The following is a 20675-nucleotide window of genomic DNA, read 5'->3' on the forward strand; positions in this document are numbered from 1 at the left end:
TCTGGTTTTAAGAATAAAATCTGCCATGCAGATTGATTTTCTCCACAAAATCATTAATAGTATTGTTGAAAAATGTCAAATACATTTCACCTCAGCAAAGCACCATCAAAGAAACCGCATCAATTGTCATGGAAATTAATCTAGATGTACGTTCCCCAAAGAATTACTGCAATCAAATCATACAAAAGACAACCTTTCATTCATAAAAGTTATTTTTCGGTACAAGCTCAATATAATGAACTAACAGATTTTTTAGAGTAAAAGCTATGCATGTTGTACTTGATTTCTCATAGTTTTTTTACTCTTCGTTCCAGTGCAATAGAGTAAAATATCTATTTGGTTTCAATCTTCATTAAAGGTTTTTCATTAAAGACACTATTGACAAAGCACCTTGAGGCACGTCTTCGATACCATGTGGCAAATACTAAACTTCCATCATTCAATAGGCCTCCCACTGTACCTACACCAAAAGCTAAAAATTCCAAATTTGCCTTTAATGTGAGCAGTGGGAAGGGGAGAGAGAGAGATTGAGCATAGTTATAATGGACACTACTACGGGACAACCTATCTCTACAGAGAGGGTAAGTTTTTTTAATTATTACCAAGAAATCAACTGTTCTCCCATCTCAGTGGATAAGCTGCAATCCCTACAAATGTAGCCGGAACATCGGAAATACAATTAAAAGGACAGACAGAACGCAAAGGTGATAACATGTGAAGGGACCAAGACATCATAGACTGCGTATTCAGCAATAGTCTTTGGCAGCATTATTACCGATTTGACAGTGGTGCACAAAAAAGAATGTTATGCTGTTTGCAGCCATATTAGCCTAGGCATGCAGGTCAGGATCAAGTCAGGGATGTAGGATTTCCTTGTATGGCCTCAACTACTTAATAGGAAAGTCAAATTTAATATTACTGTAAAATTAGGTTTTCTTTTTATGTCTTGCCTACCAGATAGTGAAAGTTGTCTAGTTGTGAAAGACCTACTGTGGACTTCCCTAGAACTTACAGTGGGCTTACAGCCCTCCCATCGCTTACTACTGGTTGGATCTATTGTCACTTATTTGCTTTCTTCCAATTCAGTGGTTTTCCTTAATCTTGTGGTTGTCCCTCCTCTGGGGCACATCCTCTTAACCATCCTTTTGACTGAATTAATTGCATCATCCTTCTGCTCACATTTAGAGAACTACGTTATATTTGGGCAAAGCACTCCATAACAGAGCATGTGTTTTACAGCCCACTTTTGCTTCGCTTCCAGCCAAATATCCACCCTCCATGTTGATCTTTTACTCATGAACTCCTCACTCTCGTATACTTACCCTGCACACTTCCTCTATGCTGCTTTCACCATCCTCCTCCACTGGACTTTTTTTTTATCCCCGCCCACTCCTTTATGCTTCTCTCACTTATCCTGACCCCACTCACTCCTTCATTGCCTCTCCTCCACCCTACCCTCAGCAGTCCGAGTTCTTTAAAAGATACTTTTGTTTTTGTCAAAGCCTTCACCTTAAAAAAACGTTTTTGTGCCAGCCTTCTTGGATTGGTAAATCAAAATTTTTTTAATTTTTTTTATAGAAGGATGCAACCATTGGCCGTGTCAACAATTAAATCATGTTCTTTTTTCCCCTTTTGTCCAATCCTGCACAACATTGGCAAAAACATGTTTTTGTAGATGCTGTGCAGCATCGGCAAACAGCACTGGCAAAACCAATAGGTCCAAAAGGTGATACCCATTAGCAATGCCAATGCTCACTGATTCAATGTCAGCGACTGTTACAAATATATGTCATTATAAAAAAAACAAAGGTTACAGGGATTTTATACACAAAACCGTAGAAATTTAGCAGTTCTACTTACTTCAAGAAACAACAACAGGTGCCCCAAGGTAACTATAACCATGCACAGTTCACATCAACATTTTTATTGGAAATGTTACTGTTCTCAGTGATGTCGTAGAAGATGTCATGACTGATGTGGGATAATTAGCAGTGCATGGCAAGGGAGCAAGTTAAAGTTACCTTAAGGCACGAGTTAAAGTTTCTTGAGATAAGTATAACTATAACTACTGAATTTCTATGGTATTGCGTGTGTAAAATCTGAACCCAACTAGAAGGTCCCTGTAACCTTTGTAACACATTTTTCGGACCCCCATCTATTTCTCAGCCTCGCTTGTCGAATTACCACAACACTTTTCAGACAGCAGCTTAAGTGAGTGGCAAACTACTTTTAAAAATGTCGTGAAGATTTCTCAAACTGCGCCAAAGTTATTAGCAAAACAAGAAATGCTTTTTTCGAAACTAGGTCATAAATATAACTACATACTAGCATCCGCCAGTAAGGGGGGGGGGGGGGGGGGTTTGGGGGAACAAACAAACACGCTTTTTCTCTAAATTTCTACAAAATCCTTCTAATTCTCACAACCAAATCATTAGCTACAGTGCAATTTATACAAAAGTTCACCAGTAGGCCTTTTCAACCCTGGGATATTTTCTTAAGAAAGAACCTTAAAATCACAGACTACACATTATATCTTCTGGAAGATAAGGCTTCTTATCAAACTGTCCCATGGTAGGTTCCACCCAGATCTAAAAGTGAATCAAGTGGGCATCTCCTTATAACGGCCTCCCTCGATATTCACGACTTAATGATCGCCAATTGCAGATCTTTATAGGTTTTATCAAACTACTTAATTGCCATGTTACCATGCAACTAAACAAACATCTACCAAATCCAACAAACTTTTCTATCATGAGCAGTCTGTCTTTCATAGCTGGTACAGCACAGTGACTTCTGGAATGCTATCACAATGCTGCAAAGTGGTGATTACTGTTATGTCCACTTTCTAACATGTCAGCAGCCTATAACCAGGAGACTAATTCCTAGTCTGTCCTCTTGAATGGTTGTCTAAGGAATGATTTTGTGTGTTCGTTCTCAATATGTTCCAATCATTCTCCCCAGAATTATGAGGACTCAAGGATAAATTTTGCCTCTCTCGCTTTTAGCATCTACATTGAACTGCAAGCAAACCTCTTGGAATGCAGCAGAGGTATATACCTGGATGCTCATGACACAAAACTTTATCTAGCGGAGCACCACATCCATGGTGTCATCTACTCAGAAGCTGGCTGGAAAAAAATCAAGAATGAGTTATTCTCCAATTCTCATAAACGTCACCCGTTTAACACTTTCGTATTAACAATGAATTCCATATGTGCTGCAGCCATGATTATCTGTTTCACAAAACCCAAGCTTGCCCCCTCATTCCAAATCAGTGTAGTTACACAAATCACACCAAGCCTTTAAATAAATTGAAAGATCAAACTCTTTACATCCATAACTGGCTTTCATTATGAAGTACAGTCTGTTATAATCTGCCAACTAGTCTGGAAGCCTCTACGACTGGCATCCTTGGCTGCTCTCAATCTCACTTGAAGGCCATGAGTCTAATTACCGGACTCAAGAAACCTGAAGATACAAAACTTTACAAGACCATCACTGGTTTCACAGCCATCAAGCTCACCTGCATCCCTTTTAAAGCAATAACATTATAAAAACCAAGTTACTTCCTATGGACTATGCTCCTTTAGACTAGATACAAAATGTTCTCTATTTCACAATGCTTCATCTAGGAAATGTAAGCCCCTTCCCAGACATTCTGAGCACCAGGTCCCAACGTTTTGTGCTTTTTGCCAGCCCGTTCCCAGACATTCTGAGCACCAGGTCCCAACGTTTTGTGCTTTTTGCCTCTCCCCACATTCAGCCAACATCTAACCTGATCGCATTCAGAGGTCTGCTAAAATCTCATCTATCCTACAAGCTTAGACTATTCCTTCAAGCTAACACTCACAGAAGGTTAACCTAGTAACAAGTTCTCCGGAACAGAGAAACACCTGGTTTTCTTAAGTTTTGGATTTGCTCATTGATGGTTATCCCAGAATTACAGATCCACTTCCTCTTACTATCAACAACGTTGTTCAGTTTCTCTCTTTCTTGTTCATCTCATTATTTGTAAGGGGCTCTGTTACCCTTGGGTGAGGCACAGCTGTTGGAATGATCCAGGATTTTCATTCTTATTATTAACTATAAAAATGTTACATTAGCAGGACTGAATTGCAGAAAATAGCCATATTGATAACTACTATTATATGCGGAGTTCAATGGTGTTACTTACAGCCAGTCCATCTCCTCGACAGCCTGTGCTATTTCAGGCATCACACCCAGCTCTGTTAAAGAAAGAAAACAAAAGTAGAGGTTAAAAATGTACACCCACATTAAGTTTACATTCCTGATTTAAGTGACATACATTTTCTGCAGCACTTTCCATAAAAGACCTTCAAATGTACCGGTAACCTTATACAAAATATATTCTCACTAGCATCTCATCCTCTTTGGAATTTAAGTCAGTAAGTATTTTTGATGACCATTATAAGGTGAACATGCATTCCACTCATTGCTTGCTGACAAATACACCAAAGCTTTTTTTTTTTTAAAAACAAACAGACTTATCATCGAGTGACCACATGGTTTGAAATACAGCCACGCGCTCACTCCAGTGATTTAACACATAAATGACCTCCCTGAATTTCACCCACTGGAAGGCCACCTCCTTATAGGGGACCCGGGCGCTCACAAAATACGGCAGTTCTACCAAACACTGACTACACATACCATCACAACCCTCCATAGAACTAGGAAGATGACATCCCTGAACTGACCGATGACGACTGGGCAGAAGCTTTTGCCAGTCTTAGGGGCGCTGTGGTGTCCTCTAGATACCGTTTAATTCAATTCAAATTTGTACATAAGGTACACTATATACGCTTCGCCTTTGGAAGATGGGAGTTATAGCTTCGCCTCTGTGCCTGCACTGTGACAGGGAGGAGGGGTCATATTGTCACACGGTGTGGAGCTGACCTGCAATACAGCGCTTCTAGTGCAAGGTTCAGACTTGCCTTAAGGAGGTACTGTCATGGGACCTCCCGCTGGATCCTCGACTGTTTCTTCTTCATAGCACTGAAGACATGGGGGGGGGGGAGGGGGCTGGTGCAAGCAATGCTTGCTTTTCTTAGCGCTCACAATTGCAAAGCTCAGCTTTGGAAGGGAACTTCCCCGCCGACAATGGGGAAATGGCGTGGGGCACCTGACACTTGTATGGAGGCAGAAATAGCAGTCTTCCAAGCACGTGGATGCCCACAAAAGCACAGGAAAATTTGGTCCAGATGGGCTTCCTACCGGGGTATAGATCTTTCCCCCCCCCCCCTTCCATCGCAAACTCCTTAAGTATCTGCTTCTATTGGTTGTTAATGGTCATTTCATACAATATTATGTCTGCCTTTTAGTCTTACTGTGTACATGTCGTCAATTTCTGCCAATGCTGGAGGGGTGGTATAGATGGCGTGAAGTTTTGGTTTTTACATTTGTTCTGTTCGCGAAGTGTATCTTACAGGTATCCCAAATTGTGTAACATGCTATCATCCTGTATGCAATTGCTATATGTCAGATACTCACTGGCAAGGTACCTTGAGAATTCAAAAAAACATGTTTACAAAACACTCCTAAGCACCCATGCGCACTACACTCAAACATGAAGCCCTCAGATACAAGCGTACAGACAAAAAAATTATAGTATATGGTTTGTATTTCATTTTAAAGTATTCCTGAGAATTATAGCCGGCCTTGAGAATCTGGGCAAGCAACAGATAAGATACAGAGCGATTCAACTGGAATTCATTAAAAAACAAAAAAACTAAAATCATTGCGTAGCAAGGAGAATCATTTTGTGTATACAATTAATGTAGGACAACAAAGGCATTCTAACCCTAAAATTGATCCCTAAAATTGATCTAATTAAACCGATTGGTATATACACATTTGATACAGGTTTTAATTTTAATATACAAACTACTACAAACAAACACAACAACAGATGTGCACTGTGCCCCATAGAGAAAAGAAAAACACAGACATGAACAATTATAGTTCTACTAGGAAGAGGCATGGAATGCCAATTGTGATATGGATTCATGTATCGCATGGGGGCACTTTTGCCCAATCTAATATTGAATCAGCTGTATATTCTTGCCAAACTTGGCTCAGGAACATGAAGATCATTTAATAGCAGTTTGTCCGTTTTAACCGATGAACTTGAATATTGCCATTATCAATTTTTGAACCAGGAGTCTAATGAATATTAAGACACTAAAGTCCTGATGAAATTCCCATGTTTATTTGGACAAAAAGCATTGGCTGGATGTTTGTTTAATGGATTTTTTACACGTCATGTGAGAATGAAATAAAGAAAGAATACTTTTTAAACAAAACCGAAGATTTGTGGACTGTTCTATTTCTGGATGCACCATTCCACTTTTTTCAGAATTTGGTTCTGCTTGGCAGCTTTATCAAACAATGGTTGGTACTAGAAATGAAGCGCACCTGGCTTTAAACTTTGTGTGAGGTGAGGTTAACAGGTTGGTGTTTGATTTGTCTGCAAATAATAGTCCCTTATATACATTTTAGCCGATTTGAGTATGTTATTAATAGCACACAGTAACAATCAGTATAATGGCAATTCAATTAGGCCAGTAAGAATTTGTATGCTAACACGTCTACAACGTTTCAAACTCTTTTGTATCAGAGTCCTCATCAGAACAATTAGATGGCTGAGACGCCCAAGTAAGGATCAATTAATTTTCAAACCAGAAAAGTTTTAGTGGGACACCACAGTTCCTACTCATCTGAATTAGGCAAAACAATAGGGGCACACTTCAAGCTGATGGTGCCATCTCATACCGAGACAACCAGGCCAGTGCTAAAACATAACGTTAGTCGTCAAAGTACAACACACAAGTTCAAGTCTATAACAGCTTGGCAATATGCTCAAGAGACCTATGGAACCGATAGCTAAGTCCAAGCGTCCTTGTTATGTTGACACTTGCCATGTTTCATTTGTCTTTAGATGATGCTACTTAAACAATGGGTAGGGTACACATACACAAACCATGTTTGAAATATTGTCAGTGTAGCTGGTTCTTTTCTCTCTAGATGTTGCCACTTAAAAATATCACAGAATGTTCATATGGCAAGGTCAATAGAGTGCTTCATCTAGCACGATAGATTAAGAACGGTGAAGACGTTAGCCAACGAGGACCCTTGATATACACAATATGACGAATTGATATTTGCAATGTTTGTCAATTATCCATAATATGTTTTATTGCACATAAGCCAAGTGGAACAGTTTGAAGATGAATCCACTGTGCAGTGATACTCTGTACTTGCAGTTTGTTTCCACATGCAACCAGTCTTAAGTCATGGGTAAGGAATGGCACTTTGCGGCAGTGGTATTCGCTGGGTGGATTGGGTGGATGGGGGTGTCCTAGGTGGTTATCGTTTAGTTTATGTTTTTGTGTGTAGTGTAGGTCCTATTTCCCTTATAGGCTCTGCGCATTGGAATAATATACACTATAGTTTTTGCATAGGACCAAGGTCAGCATGCTCCTATCGAGTATATTAAACTTAATTACTTGTGTGTGCCAGCTAACTCAGAGGTCACAAGAAACTTCTCGAATGAACAAGAAGAGATTACTTTCTGACAACAGCATAAACAACTTTGTTTCCCTTAGAATCGGAACGCGTTTCAGAATCGTGGAAACAATAGATAACAGTTTCACTCAGTCAATAGTGCATGCTTAGTTTCTTCAGAGTTACACAGAAACAGATCGAGGCGTTTCAATAAAAGGGTTTATTGAACAGTCTTGTTTCTCGTGTAAGAGATATGAGCTGTTACAATCATTAGACAGTAAGCAAAATATAATACGCACAGCGCAAGCAGAAAGAAGAAAATACTGCAATAGCATGGTCTTTTAGCTATGACATATATTCATATATACATACATAAATAACAGGCTAAAAAGGGAATACTCGTCTGATGCTTCTAAATAGTTCTACCCCAGTGTACCTAACCTAAGTGTAGTACAAGGTAAGAGTAGGTGAGGTTTTGTATAGTATGGTAGATACTAAGTTTGCATGCCAAGAGTCCCTCTAGGTTCATGTCAACTCCATACCTTTAGAATGAGAGAGGTGGGAATCTCTTTCCGGTTCTCGAACTCTAACACCCCGCGAAGGGAGTCAGGGAGTCTGCGAGCAGGGATGACAGCATCTGGTCAGTGCGTCAGGCCGGGATAAGGTCTCTTCCGAACTGGTCGTGGCGAGCCGTGCCGTGGTTTGCCATGGTAAGGGAAGGTATATTTATACCTGGAAGGTGCTTAGGAATGCTAGCATTGACGTAAAGTCGTGCAGAGGAAGACGTCACGGATGAACCCCTAAGGAATAGTAGTTCATACATAATAGAGGAGTTCTTGGAGAAATCAATAATCCTAGCTAGGGAAAGTCCTGATGGCTTAGAGGTCTGGTTTCTAAGAACTTGATGTGAAGTGGGATGAACTGATGTAGGTGACCATGCCTGTATTTGGCTAGCATAGCAAATTACTAAATAAGGACGGGGATTCTATGTCCAAATAAGGGCAATGCGAATTGTTCCTATATAAGGACATGATTTAGGGAAACCTATGTACGGGCATCAAATCGAAAAACAACACCCACTCCATTGACGAATGATCGATATTACTAAATGCTAAACATGCTAAACACATAAAAGTGAGTATCGCAAGTTCACTAAAAACATTTGTAAAAGCATACTAAAAGAAGTCTTAGTTAAAAAACTTTGCTAGACATAAAATGCACATATGAAAGCAAATGTTTCATACTAAGCATATATTTACAGTGAATGCTAAGTCAATGAACCAAAACATATATACATATGTAATGAAATGGTCTAGTTTTACAGAAAGGAAAAAAGTTCAGAGCCATTTCATGTCATGGTTACATAAATGCGAAGAAAGGTGACAATGTGTCCCTGGAAGTGTTTCAAAGAAGTCTGTTCTCTATGAATAGTTCTACTGTAAGCTGAGTTTTTAGCCATAAAAAGAAAAAAAAGTCAATATTCACAAAAGGCTGATCATAGGAAAGTTCCAAATTTAGTCTTATTATTAAATTTAAGATCTTCAAGTCAGGTAGGTTTCTTCAGATTTATTCAACAGGCAAAGCAGAAGCAGCACCAACGTTTCTCGACCGTCTTCCTCCCAGCTCCACGGAAAACAATCCCCCACACCTACATTCGAATCGTCACCCCAACGAATGTGTGATCCGCGTCGCGAGCAAGCACGAGATCACAACACATCCCCTTCCCACAAAAAAAAACAAAACCCAAACATGAAAATACAACACACCCCAACGACAATAGGAACAAAATAATCCCTCCTAGATTTGGAAAAAAGAAAATAGAAAGAAAAACCCCTCCCACAACAATAAACAGTATACTAATTCACTGCACAATTTGCTACACAAGTTCTATATCATTCTAAAACAAAATCATTGAATCTTGCTGGAATGCGCCTATCCCTAGGACCTCTAATAATGACATTGTCCCCAGGCACTTGAGGTTTGCGATCCAGACATGGTGAAGCACCCAGGGATTTATCAGTAAACTTCACTAGTCTGGACATACTCCAAGTAGAACCTGAATCTACCTTCACCACATTCTTCTTCATGGCAACAATAGTGAAAGGACCCAAAAAGGCAGTTCTACCCTTCATAGTGTGACTGGGATTCTTAACTAGGACCTTGTCACCCAGTTGCCATTTCTTCTCTCTTACACACATTTTCGAATCATAATTCAATTTATACTTCTGTTGATAACCAGAAATGCTGGCTCGTTTGGTCTCAACCGTGCTACAACTATCTAAACTAACTGGCAACCATGTAGGATTTAGTTTGGAAACGGCTTTTCTACCTCTCAGTGCTTCAAACGGTGAGATATGAGTAATAATGTTGGGAGCAGTACGATGTGCCCACCAAGTGTCTCTCAATACACTGCTGAAGGAAACCTTACTCTCCAAAGCACGCTGAGCACAACTATTGACCACTCTATTCATCCTCTCAGTCAATCCATTACTCTGCGGTGAGTACAGCGCAGTTTTCTGATGAACAATGTTGTGATCCTTCAAAAACTCACACATTTCATGAGAGACAAATTGCATACCATTGTCCGTTATCAAAATTTTGGGCACTCCTTCCAAAGTAAAAACATCTTTGAGAAATTCAATTACAACCCTCGTGCACACAGAAGAAACACATTTAGTGACTACCCATTTCGAGGTGTAGTCTACCAATAGAATGACAAAACGTTCCTTAGAGGGTAAAAGTTCAAATGGACCTGCGATATCCAAACCAAGTTTGGTCCAAACAATCTCAGGAATTTCCACCGGAGATAGTGGGGCAACATTGGTGACACGGGACTTATCATTAGCAGCACACAACATGCAATTTTTAACAGCTCCCTCAGTCATGTGATCCATATTAGGCCACCAATATCTTTCTCTCACTCTAGCTTTGGTAAGACTCCTTCCCAGATGTCCTTCATGGGCAATGTTAATTAACCTGTTCCTAAATTCACAAGGAGGAATCACTCTGTCACCTCTCATGACATTCCCCTCATAGAATGACAACTCCTCCCTTACTGGCCAATAAGATTTCATCTCTTGATCCAACACCTTATAATCATGCCACCCTACTCTTATCCACATCTTAAGAGAAGAAAGGACCTTATCCCTACCTACTTCATCTGACCATTCTTTACCAGACAAGGTTGGCTCAGACATCCAGCAAACATTTCTAGATTCAATTTCATTCTGATCTTTGGTATCATCCAAATCATTGTCAAGAGGCAACCGCGAGAGACAATCAGCAGACTTATTCATGTTCCCAGGTAAATATTGCACCCGAAAATTAAACTCCAGGAGACCTTCGCTCTAACGCTTCAACCTGGGTGTCAACTGTTCACTGCGTTGACATGAAAATATCTGGACTAGTGGACGGTGATTTGATTTAACCAGAAAAGGTATGCCCCAAAGAAAAAACTTAAAAATGATGCACGGCCCAAAACACACTCAGAGCTTCTCTCTATACACGAGTAATTCACTTCTGCTTCTCTTAGAGCTCTAGATGCAAAAGCAATCGTCTTCTCTTCCCCGTCCACAACCCGCGAAAGAACCGCCCCCAAACATTTAAGGCTAGCATCAGTGGTAAGAATAGTCTTTCGGTGAACATCAAAATGCCCCAACGTGGGTAACTTTCCAATCTCCTTTTTTATCACACAAAATGCCTCTTCACATCCTTGCGACCAATCAAAATGTGACCCCTTTTTAAGTAACATTTTAATGGGCTCAGACACACTAGCAAACCCTTTCACAAATTTGGAATAGAACTCAGCTAAACCCAAGAACGATCTGACTTGATCCTTGTCTTTGGGAGAGGGAGCATTCATAATACTTTCCGCAAGTTCCAATCTGGGTTGGATACCTTCTCCAGAAATTACATGACCCAAATACGTAACAGAACTCAACCCCAACCGACATTTCTGTTTTTTCCAGAGTGAGACCCTTATCCTTTAGTCTCAGTAACACACACGACAGAGTGGAATTATGCTCTTGCTCGTCCCTCCCATAAACTAAGATATCATCTTGGAAAAACATGATATTTGGTATCCCTTCTAAAACAAGCTTCATTACCCTCTGAAAACATGCTGCAGCGGATGCCAAACCAAAAGGCATTCTTAGGAACCGATAAGCTCCCAGTGGTGTAACAAAAGACGTAAGATGTTTAGAGTCTTTGTGGAGAGGAATCTGGTGATACGCAGAGGATAAATCTAGCACACTGAAAACTCGTGCACCTTTGAGCATGCTAAGAGATTCTGAGATATTGGGACGAGGCTGACGATCCACCCATATGCATTCATTAAGTCCTCTCAAGTCTACACACATCCTGACACTGGTCCCACCATCCTTGGGGGCCAAAACAATCGGGGCCAACCATTCAGAACCTTCAATCTCTTCAATAACACCCAGATCTAGAAGTCTTTTGAGTTCTAGTTCTAGTGGTGCTAACATCATAGTCGGCACCCTCCTGACCTTATGTACACAAGGTACAGCTCTATCTTTCAAGATTATTTTGTGCTCAAAACCCTTGAGGCAACCAAGGGAATCAGTAAAAACTTCAGGAAATTTGTCAAAGTAATTGGTAACATAACTACTTCCACCAACATTACTTGATCTTTAGGATCAATAGCGCTAGCATTAAGCATAATGCCTAAATCACGCTGTTGTCTCCAACCTAGGAGATTATCTCCTCTCTCAGCTATGTAAACTTTACCTAATGTTTGTCTGTCCTTGAATTGGATGTTGGCTACTACATACCCCAACACATTTATTTTGCTACCACCATAACTTACTGGATTTATATCTGGTGGTAGCAGTGACATGTTATCAAGACCAACAACTTCATCCCATTGCCTATTCCCCACCATTGTAAAAGGCGATCCAGAATCAGCTAAAACTACAAAGTTAAACCCATCAACCAAGATGTCACATTCTGGCATAACCACTTTTCCATTATCAATATCATTTCCATCATTCTCAATGTTGAGAATAATTGTTCGTACAGTTTCAGTACTCTTTTCCGGATACTTTGATCTGATGGAAAACCTGCAAACTCTGGCATAATGTCCTTTAATGCCACACTTATTGCAAATAGAGTCTTTGGCAAAACAATGAGGATAATTCGAGTAGTGCGTAAGACTGCCACATCTGAAACATTTTGGTTTAGAAACTTCTCCACAGGATTTATCACCATTGCTGTTGTACATGGTAGAACGACCATCATGATCTGTATTGCCAGTTGACACTCTAGAGGGATAGCGTGACCGCACATCCTTGTCAGAAACCTTTTGTTTGTCAGTGGAGGCAACTTTGGCAACACTATCACTACTCTCGAGTAAGCTTATCACTTAAAACATGAACATTCTCCTCGATTTCCTTCTTTTCCTCTCGATCTTTTTTCATCTCTTCAACCCAGGTAGAAGTATTTTCTAAACCTTCTACAATGGCAATTGCTTCTGATAACGACGGATTTTTAGACAAAAGTTTTCCTTGGACTCTTGTGCTGTTGGTGCATCTCACCAGTTGATCTCTAATGAGAGAGTCCGTGAGTTTGCCAAATTCACAGGTACGAGCTAGGGTCTTGAGAGCAGCAATATAACTCTTAACCCGTTCTACAGGACCTTGTACTCTGGTGAAAAATGTATGGCGCTCTAAAACAACGTTAATCCGAGGGCCAAAATATTCCTCAAGCATAGTCATGGACATCTCAAACACATCAGCTGGTTCACCATCCCTACCACCCACAGGTAAGGTATCCATGCTGTCAAACATTTCTTCCTTCCACACCCAGATTATGTAGGAGAATGGCTTGCTTTCTTACAGCTGAAAACTTTTCTCCACCAATGGCCACAATATAAGAGTCAAATAAGTTCCTCCACCTTTTCCAAGGAAGAATCGGGTCACCTTCTTCAGACAGAAAAGGTGATGGTTGAGACATGCTGGAAGTATTGGCCATGATGAAAAGGATTAAAATTCAGTATATTTCATAGAAGTAGAAAGATGACCAGTGGAAATAATGTGAGCAACGTTGTAAGAAAAGTACAATGCTTGATGGACTTTGGTTAAAAATCAGCAATTTTACTCTTTAATTCTACTGAAATCTTACTTTTACTCTTTAATTCTATTGAAGCGTTAGCAGAGTAGGTTTGAATAAAATTTTCCTCACCAAATAATTATTTCTAATCTCACCATGTGGTTTGTGACGCTCGTTATAGAAATCCACGTAGCGCCGATAATTGTATCCTCAGTTATGTCAATTATCGTGCAGCTTGATATCTCTTCCTACCGGCTTCATAAATTCCAATATGGTTGCACGTTGCGTGGGTTCAACGTGAAGACGTGCGTTTCAGTGACCAAGCGAACGACGATGACGTAGGCTGATAACGTAGATGAGGGCGTGTGCTTTTAGAGTGGAGCGCGAGACGGGGCGCGAGACTAAGCTCGAGAGACAGCTGTTAAATGTGAGTGTGTCCACACAGCTTAAAAGTCACTGTTAAAGTATAGAATGTAAAATTACATCGACTCACAGGATGTTTGGCTGGTTCAATGATTCACAGATGAATAATAGGTTTCTTTCGTTGAAAATCGTTCGTTCTTCAGTTCCGTTCCGTTCCGATCGTTGCTTGATCGTTTAAGAGGGGAGTTGGTGAGAAGGTACCTGTCCCCAATCAGGTAAATACAACTCGTCGCCAGTGTTAAATTTAAGATCTTCAAGTCAGGTAGGTTTCTTCAGATTTATTGAACAGGCAAAGTAGAAGCAGCACCAACGTTTCTCGACCGTCTTCCTCCCAGCTCCACGGAAAACAATCCCCCACACCTAAATTCGAATCGTCACCCCAACGTAAGTGTGATCCGCGTCGCGAGCAAGCACGAGATCACAACACTTATGATTAGAGAAAAAAAAGAAAATTTGAAGGCCGAATTCATAGATTACATGGCACACGTGAGCCAAATCAAAAGCTATTTGTAGATGCTGGTGAAAATATGAAATCCTCCAATCCAGTAGACAATAATGTGTCTACTATGGTCGGTGATAGGTCGATTACCTCGTTTAGAAGACTAACAGCACATAGATGTGATGCAGTGTTCGTTGCCGATGTTACCAGTGTGCCTGTTGATCCAATCCGTACTTCAGCAGTAGCATGTTGAGTGTGAGATCTCAATGAATGTCGTCATCAGGATCGGAATCCTCTGGGGACAACACAGAGCATGGGCCGTTATCGGGTCCAGCAGAGTATCGATATCAGTTGGCATGACTGATGGGAGTGTTAGACAAATGTCTAGCACGCATTCTTCACCGCACAGCAGGCAGCGTAGAACAGGTAAGATGCAATCTTGCCAAATTGGTCTGAACAACATAAACCATGTGGTATTTAGTTCTCATAGACGAGGTAAACCCAATAGTTGCACTATGTGCTCACGACACTTCCTTTCCAGGAGAGCATTCTCCACGGTGCTGGGAGTGACACTGGTGGATTGGCTTGCATTAGCGTAGCAGTAAAAATAAAAACAGGAGTCCTGCAACGAGTGCTAGAATTAGCGGCAGACCACCAAACACAGAGTGCATGAAGTTTGGAATGATTGAGGACTGCTTGAAAAGGTAACAGTCCCAAACATATCGTCTTAAATACATGCACAATACCGCTCGTATCAGACATGTTTAAGATACGTCCCAACATTTCTGTAAAATGTGTAGGGCAGTTTGTCCTCAACAGAGCCTGTATCTCAGCCAAAGTCCTTGCGACTTGTAGATCATAGGTTTCTTTGGCCGAGGTCAAAGGCACCGCTTGTTGTAAAAGAATGGCTTTTATTCTGCTTAAAGTATCAATTCGTATAGAAGAGATGTTCAGTGAAGGCCTGTGAGAAAGTGCCATCTTTCTTGCATGGTATGCCCCCACTTTTTGCTGAATTGCTGAATGTACTTTGACTGAGTGTGCCCTGGACTCCTGCCAATCAGGTGCCCAGGGCCTATGTTCCTTCCCTAAAACAAACAAAACCCAAATTAGCAAACCCTGGCCACATGTCAGCCCCTGGTAAATGGTACCCAAGGTACCCAGGCCCTCGTGACCAGGGAAGGCCTCTAAGGGCTGCAGCACTCATTGTGCCACCCTTAGAGGCCATGTACCCTTACACACACACTGCCTTTGCAGGCCGAGTGTTTGGGTGCAAGACCAAAACAAATTCGACATGACACATATCCCTGTGTGCCATGCCCATCACCTACACTGCCATGGCATACATCAGCCACCCCTCTAGCTGGGTGCCTTATGCCAATGGTGTGGGCACAGGAGCAGGAGCCCTGTGCCCCTACAGTACCCAGGTCCATTCCTGAGCACTAAGTGCAGTGCTGCCATTTAAGAGTACATGGTGCTGAGAGATCGTCAAACACTAGCTCCACAGCACCATAATGGCAACACTGAAGACTGAGAAGTTTGGTATCAAACTTCTCAGCACATTAAACCCACACTGATGCCAGTGTGGGATTTAATGTACCAAGCACCCCAGAGGGCATCTTAGAGATGTCCCCTTAAACCTAACCTACAATCCACGTCTGCTCTGAGGCTGCCACACAGCAGACATGTTGCTGGGCCCCTGGGTAGGAGAGCCCCTGCTCTCCTGGGCCTGCCACAATGCACATCCTGGGCGAGGTGCTAAATCTCCTCCCTCAGGATGGGCAGGGGGAAGCTTCAAAGGCATGCCGCCTCTGTGAGCTTCCCCAGGCCACTGCAACCCCCCACTCTGGTGGGAAAGCTTGGGCCGGAAACCCCAAATAAGGACAGGGGATGTGCCAGCCTGCCAACCCCACCCCTCAGGTGGGGGAGGCGAGGTGAAGCACATCTCCAGGCTCTCGCCATCTTGAAGATGGGGAGCCCTACCCTATCAGGACTAGGCTACTGCCCCCCTCCCACAGGAGAGAGGCAGGATAGGGGGTGTACCCACCCCAGGACAGGGACCCATTGGTCCCTGCCCTTCACCTACCTGTAACGCCCATAAATCTAATATTTAGGGGCACCCTGAACCTTCCTTCCCCAGATTCCAAACTACAAAGAAGAGCAAGAAGAAAGAAGATCTGCCATGCAGCTGCTAAGAAGAGGAAGACACCAACTGCTTTGGCCCCAGCCCTACCGGCCTGTCGACCCTCGAACCTGCTCCTGCTCCAACCCGGCATCTCTTGTGGCCAGCAACCTCACAAACCCCGGAGGACCTGGCTACCTTTTGGCTCTAAGCCCCTGGGACTCCCATGAGTAGAGGATCTACTCAAAACCTACCTCTAATCCCTGGCAGCAGCCCGGAACCGCGAACCCAGCACACTCTGCACCAGCCAAGACTGGCCAGTGCCGGAGTGAACAAAGACCCCGAGGACGACCCCGCGGCGACTGTGACCCCGAGTCCGGCACCCAAGGACCTCCCTCGACACTCCTGAAGAAGCCTGCAGCCTCAGAACAAGGTGCCCCCCCCAACCGCGATCAACAGAGGGTAAGATTTCCCGACACCAAAAGGCACCCCTGTACGCGGCGCCCCGCGGCCCCCTGGGCACAATCCCGAGGTATCTACCTATTCTCCAACTACCCAACTTACCTCTCCAAGTGGTGGAGGCACCTGAAGAATCCTCGTCCCCGAGCTTGCAGTCTTTTTCTAAACTGGAGATTTCCCATTGAAATTAACTGAGCGCCCGAAGGCTCAAAAGCACCCTGCACCCAGCTTCCCGAGTGGCCCTGGCAGTGAAACCTCTACACCCTGCCAGTCAGCAGCCACCAACCAAGGCCCCCCCTATCCCTCACAGGATAACATTGGGCCTAACTCTCTCTGCACCCGGCCGCCCTAGAGTCGCTGAGGGTGAACCAACTGTACCTACCTGACCCTGGGGGACCCCTGAGTCTATGCCCAGAACCTCAACTCTGCCAGTCGAGTACTTACCCTTAAACCGATAACTCTATTTTCCTCATAGGGTAACATTGACTGGCTTTTTCCTGAAATTTCTTCTAAGTGTGGACTTTTCAAATCTTAAAATATTCACCAAAAATCATCCGAGTAACGAAAATGAAATTACTCACCTGCTCTTAGGTGAGCTCCCAGTGCTGGATCTTGGTGCCCAGCACTGACTCTGAAAAATACTTACAACTGTACTTACCCGTAACCCAATTTTCTTCCATAGGAAATCATTGACTGTTTTTCTGTGAAATTTCTTCTAAGTGTCAATTTCTGCAATCTTTAAATATTCTTTAAAAATCGTATAATATCTGAAAACGTAATTACTTACCTGTTTTGGATAAAGGTCCCAGTACTCAGTCAAGGCACCCAGTACTGGATTACAAAAGTAACGAGAACATACTGTACCTGCAACTTGAATTTTCTTCCATAGGGAATCATTGACTGTTTTCTTTGAAATATTTTCTAAGTGTCAACTTGCTAAATATTGTTTAAAAATCATTACAGTAATTAAGTTGACTTTTATCACTTGATTCTAAGTACTGACCCAGGACTGAATCTAGGATCCAGTCCTGGAATTCCAAAAGTAATCCTAAAAGTAATCTATTGCAAATAACTTGAAATTTCCATTGAGCTCAATGCATTGTTGTGTTTAAAATAGAGTTGCCTATTGCAACCACTTGTAACTGTTTACAAAACTCAATTGCATATTGCAAAAGTATTTATATAAAGTATCTCATTCTGAGAAAGTAGATTTTAAATCCAATTGTTGGTTCTAAAATAAAACAAGCATATATTTTTTATATATAAACCATTGGCCTAGAGTTCAGTTATTGAGTATGTGAGACCATTTGCTGACTGAGTGTGTACAACAAATGCTTTACACTGTCCTCTGATACTGCCTTACTGCTCGACCAAGCTACCACTTTAGAGAGTAAGGTTATATCTAACTTTAGCCTCTGTCAAACCCTTGGGGACTGTGGACTCTGTACACCCTGTACCTATTAAGGAACAGTATATACAGAGCCACTTTCTCACAAGGCCATAAAGGCGACTCCCTGACTGTGTCTATTTGGGGGGAACAAGAGTTGCATACAGTAAGTGACCCTGGAAGTAACTGTTACTAGACATGGGATACCTGGCAACATACCACAACAGCTCTGATTATTCAACATGCGGTAACTCCCATTTGAAAGTTGTCCAAACGTTGGGTTAATCACAGCGGCCGGTGAACCTTGCAGGTGGCAGGACAAATTTGCAGTGCAACCGCTACAGGCCCGTGTAAACTAATATCCCGATATACGAGTCAACCGCTTAGTGCATTTTCACAGTGTGTACCGCTAATAAAACACTTCACGCCCCCCACTCCAACATGTGTGTGTGTGTGTGTGTATGGTAAATCCCAGGATGTCCTGATGTATTCTTTACCCAACCTTTCATATTTGCCTACTGGCATGTGTTTGAGGCAATACTGAAAATGGAAAGTTGTAACAGTTATTTTGCCAGATCTGATCCATTCTGTAGCTGTTTTTTCTGCTACCGTAAATGGCAATTTTTCCACTTTTTCAATGCTCAGCATTATATACTTTGCTCCCCTTTGTGCCAGTTTGATCTGTTTATCAGTGAGATTGCAATCAGAAAAGGTTACGAATTCTCAGGAACTGGACTAGGTTTGTAGGCGATGGTAGATAATGGTAGGCTTGGGTGGGGTAGAGGTGGTTCTGCATCCTCCCCACAAAACCACGTGGCAAAAAACCAATGGGTTGACTTTTTTAAACCACAGTATGCTTCTGTCCCTTCCGCAGAAGAGCAATCACTTCCTCCTACTGTTTATTTCCAAACACAAGTGTTTTCAATTAAAGAGGTCAACCTAGCTTTGGACAGTATAACAGCGGGGCGCGCACCTGGAATGGATGGTATTCCTGCGGATGTGTTTTTAACAGATAGATTATCTTGGTGCCAATACCTCCAGTGGCTAGCAAATTCAGTGGCTATGGGCGCACCTGTCCCTCCCTCATGGACAGGTGCAGAAATAATCCCGGTCTATAAAAAGGGTGACAAATCACTCCCAAGTAATTATAGACCTATTAGTCTCATAGACTCAGTACAAAAACTAATAGGTCGATTGGTACAAAATAAACTCCAGTCATGGGTTGAGGATAATAACATTTTGTCACCATACCAAGCCGGATTTAGACCTTGCACCAGTTCTATTGATCAGGTTTTTTACTTTTTAGCTCTCTACTGGAGGAATGTGAAGTTGTCCAAAGGGACTCTTTATGCAGTTTTCATTGACCTGCGATCAGCATTCGACCTGGTTCCTCGCCACAAACTTTGGGAGGTTCTTGCCCAGGCTGGCATGGCCCCGGAATTACTAACCTTACTCGTCCGCTTACATCAGAACAATTTTGCGCAAATTAGATGGGGCAGCCAGGGGGAGGTGACGGACCCATTTCCTGTTGAACGGGGTGTTCGACAGGGATGTGTCCTGGCACCGACATTGTTTTCTTTATACATTAATGGGATTGTCGATTACCTTGCCAAATCCCCTACTGACGCCCCAATCTTAGCAGGATCCAAAGTGCCTGTTCTCATGTTCGCGGACGATACGTTGTTGGTTTCACGAACCCCAAGCGGATTACAGAAAGCTTTAAATGTATTCGCTGAATTTTGCAAGGATCGGGGCTTAGAGATAAACACCTCTAAAACCAAATTTATGTGTCTAAACCAACGGAAAAGCTCTAAAGGGGTAATTAAATACAATGGTATTCCATTGGAGCAGGTCGAGGCTTTTACATATCTTGGAATATCGCTACAACATAATATGAAATGGTCTAATCATATAGATATGACTGTCCTAAAATTCCACCAGCTTGCAGGTGCAATTTTATCCAAACACAGATCTTCATTGACTAAGCCAATTAGGCCTGCCTTAGAAATCTATAATATGAAAGTTATTAGTGCATCGCTGTATGGCTCAGAGTTATGGGGGTTTGCAAATCTAAGTAGCTTACAGCTGGCTGAAAATAAATTTCTGCGCAGCCTAACAGGCGTTCCCCAAAGTACCCCTACGATCCCACTAAAATATGACTTAGGGAGGAAAAAAATTGAGGATTTGGCACGATTACGTCCACTTCTCTACTGGCGGCGGATCATGACAACGCCGGAACTTGAACATTACGCTAGTGC

The 20675-nt window shown here is 42.2% G+C and overlaps 1 protein-coding gene across 1 annotated transcript in view; it reads right to left on the reverse strand.

Moving 5' to 3' along the window:
* Positions 1-20675, reverse strand: part of DDX1 (DEAD-box helicase 1) — a 287219-nt gene that overhangs the window by 235868 nt on the left and 30676 nt on the right. The window contains exon 2 of the mRNA XM_085610667.1: positions 4175-4226. Coding sequence (XP_085466793.1) covers positions 4175-4226 — 52 coding nt within the window. The remainder of the gene's footprint in view (positions 1-4174; positions 4227-20675) is intronic.

This window comes from Triturus cristatus, chromosome 6, assembly GCF_964204655.1.
Source record: "Triturus cristatus chromosome 6, aTriCri1.1, whole genome shotgun sequence".
Lineage (NCBI taxonomy): Eukaryota > Metazoa > Chordata > Amphibia > Caudata > Salamandridae > Triturus > Triturus cristatus.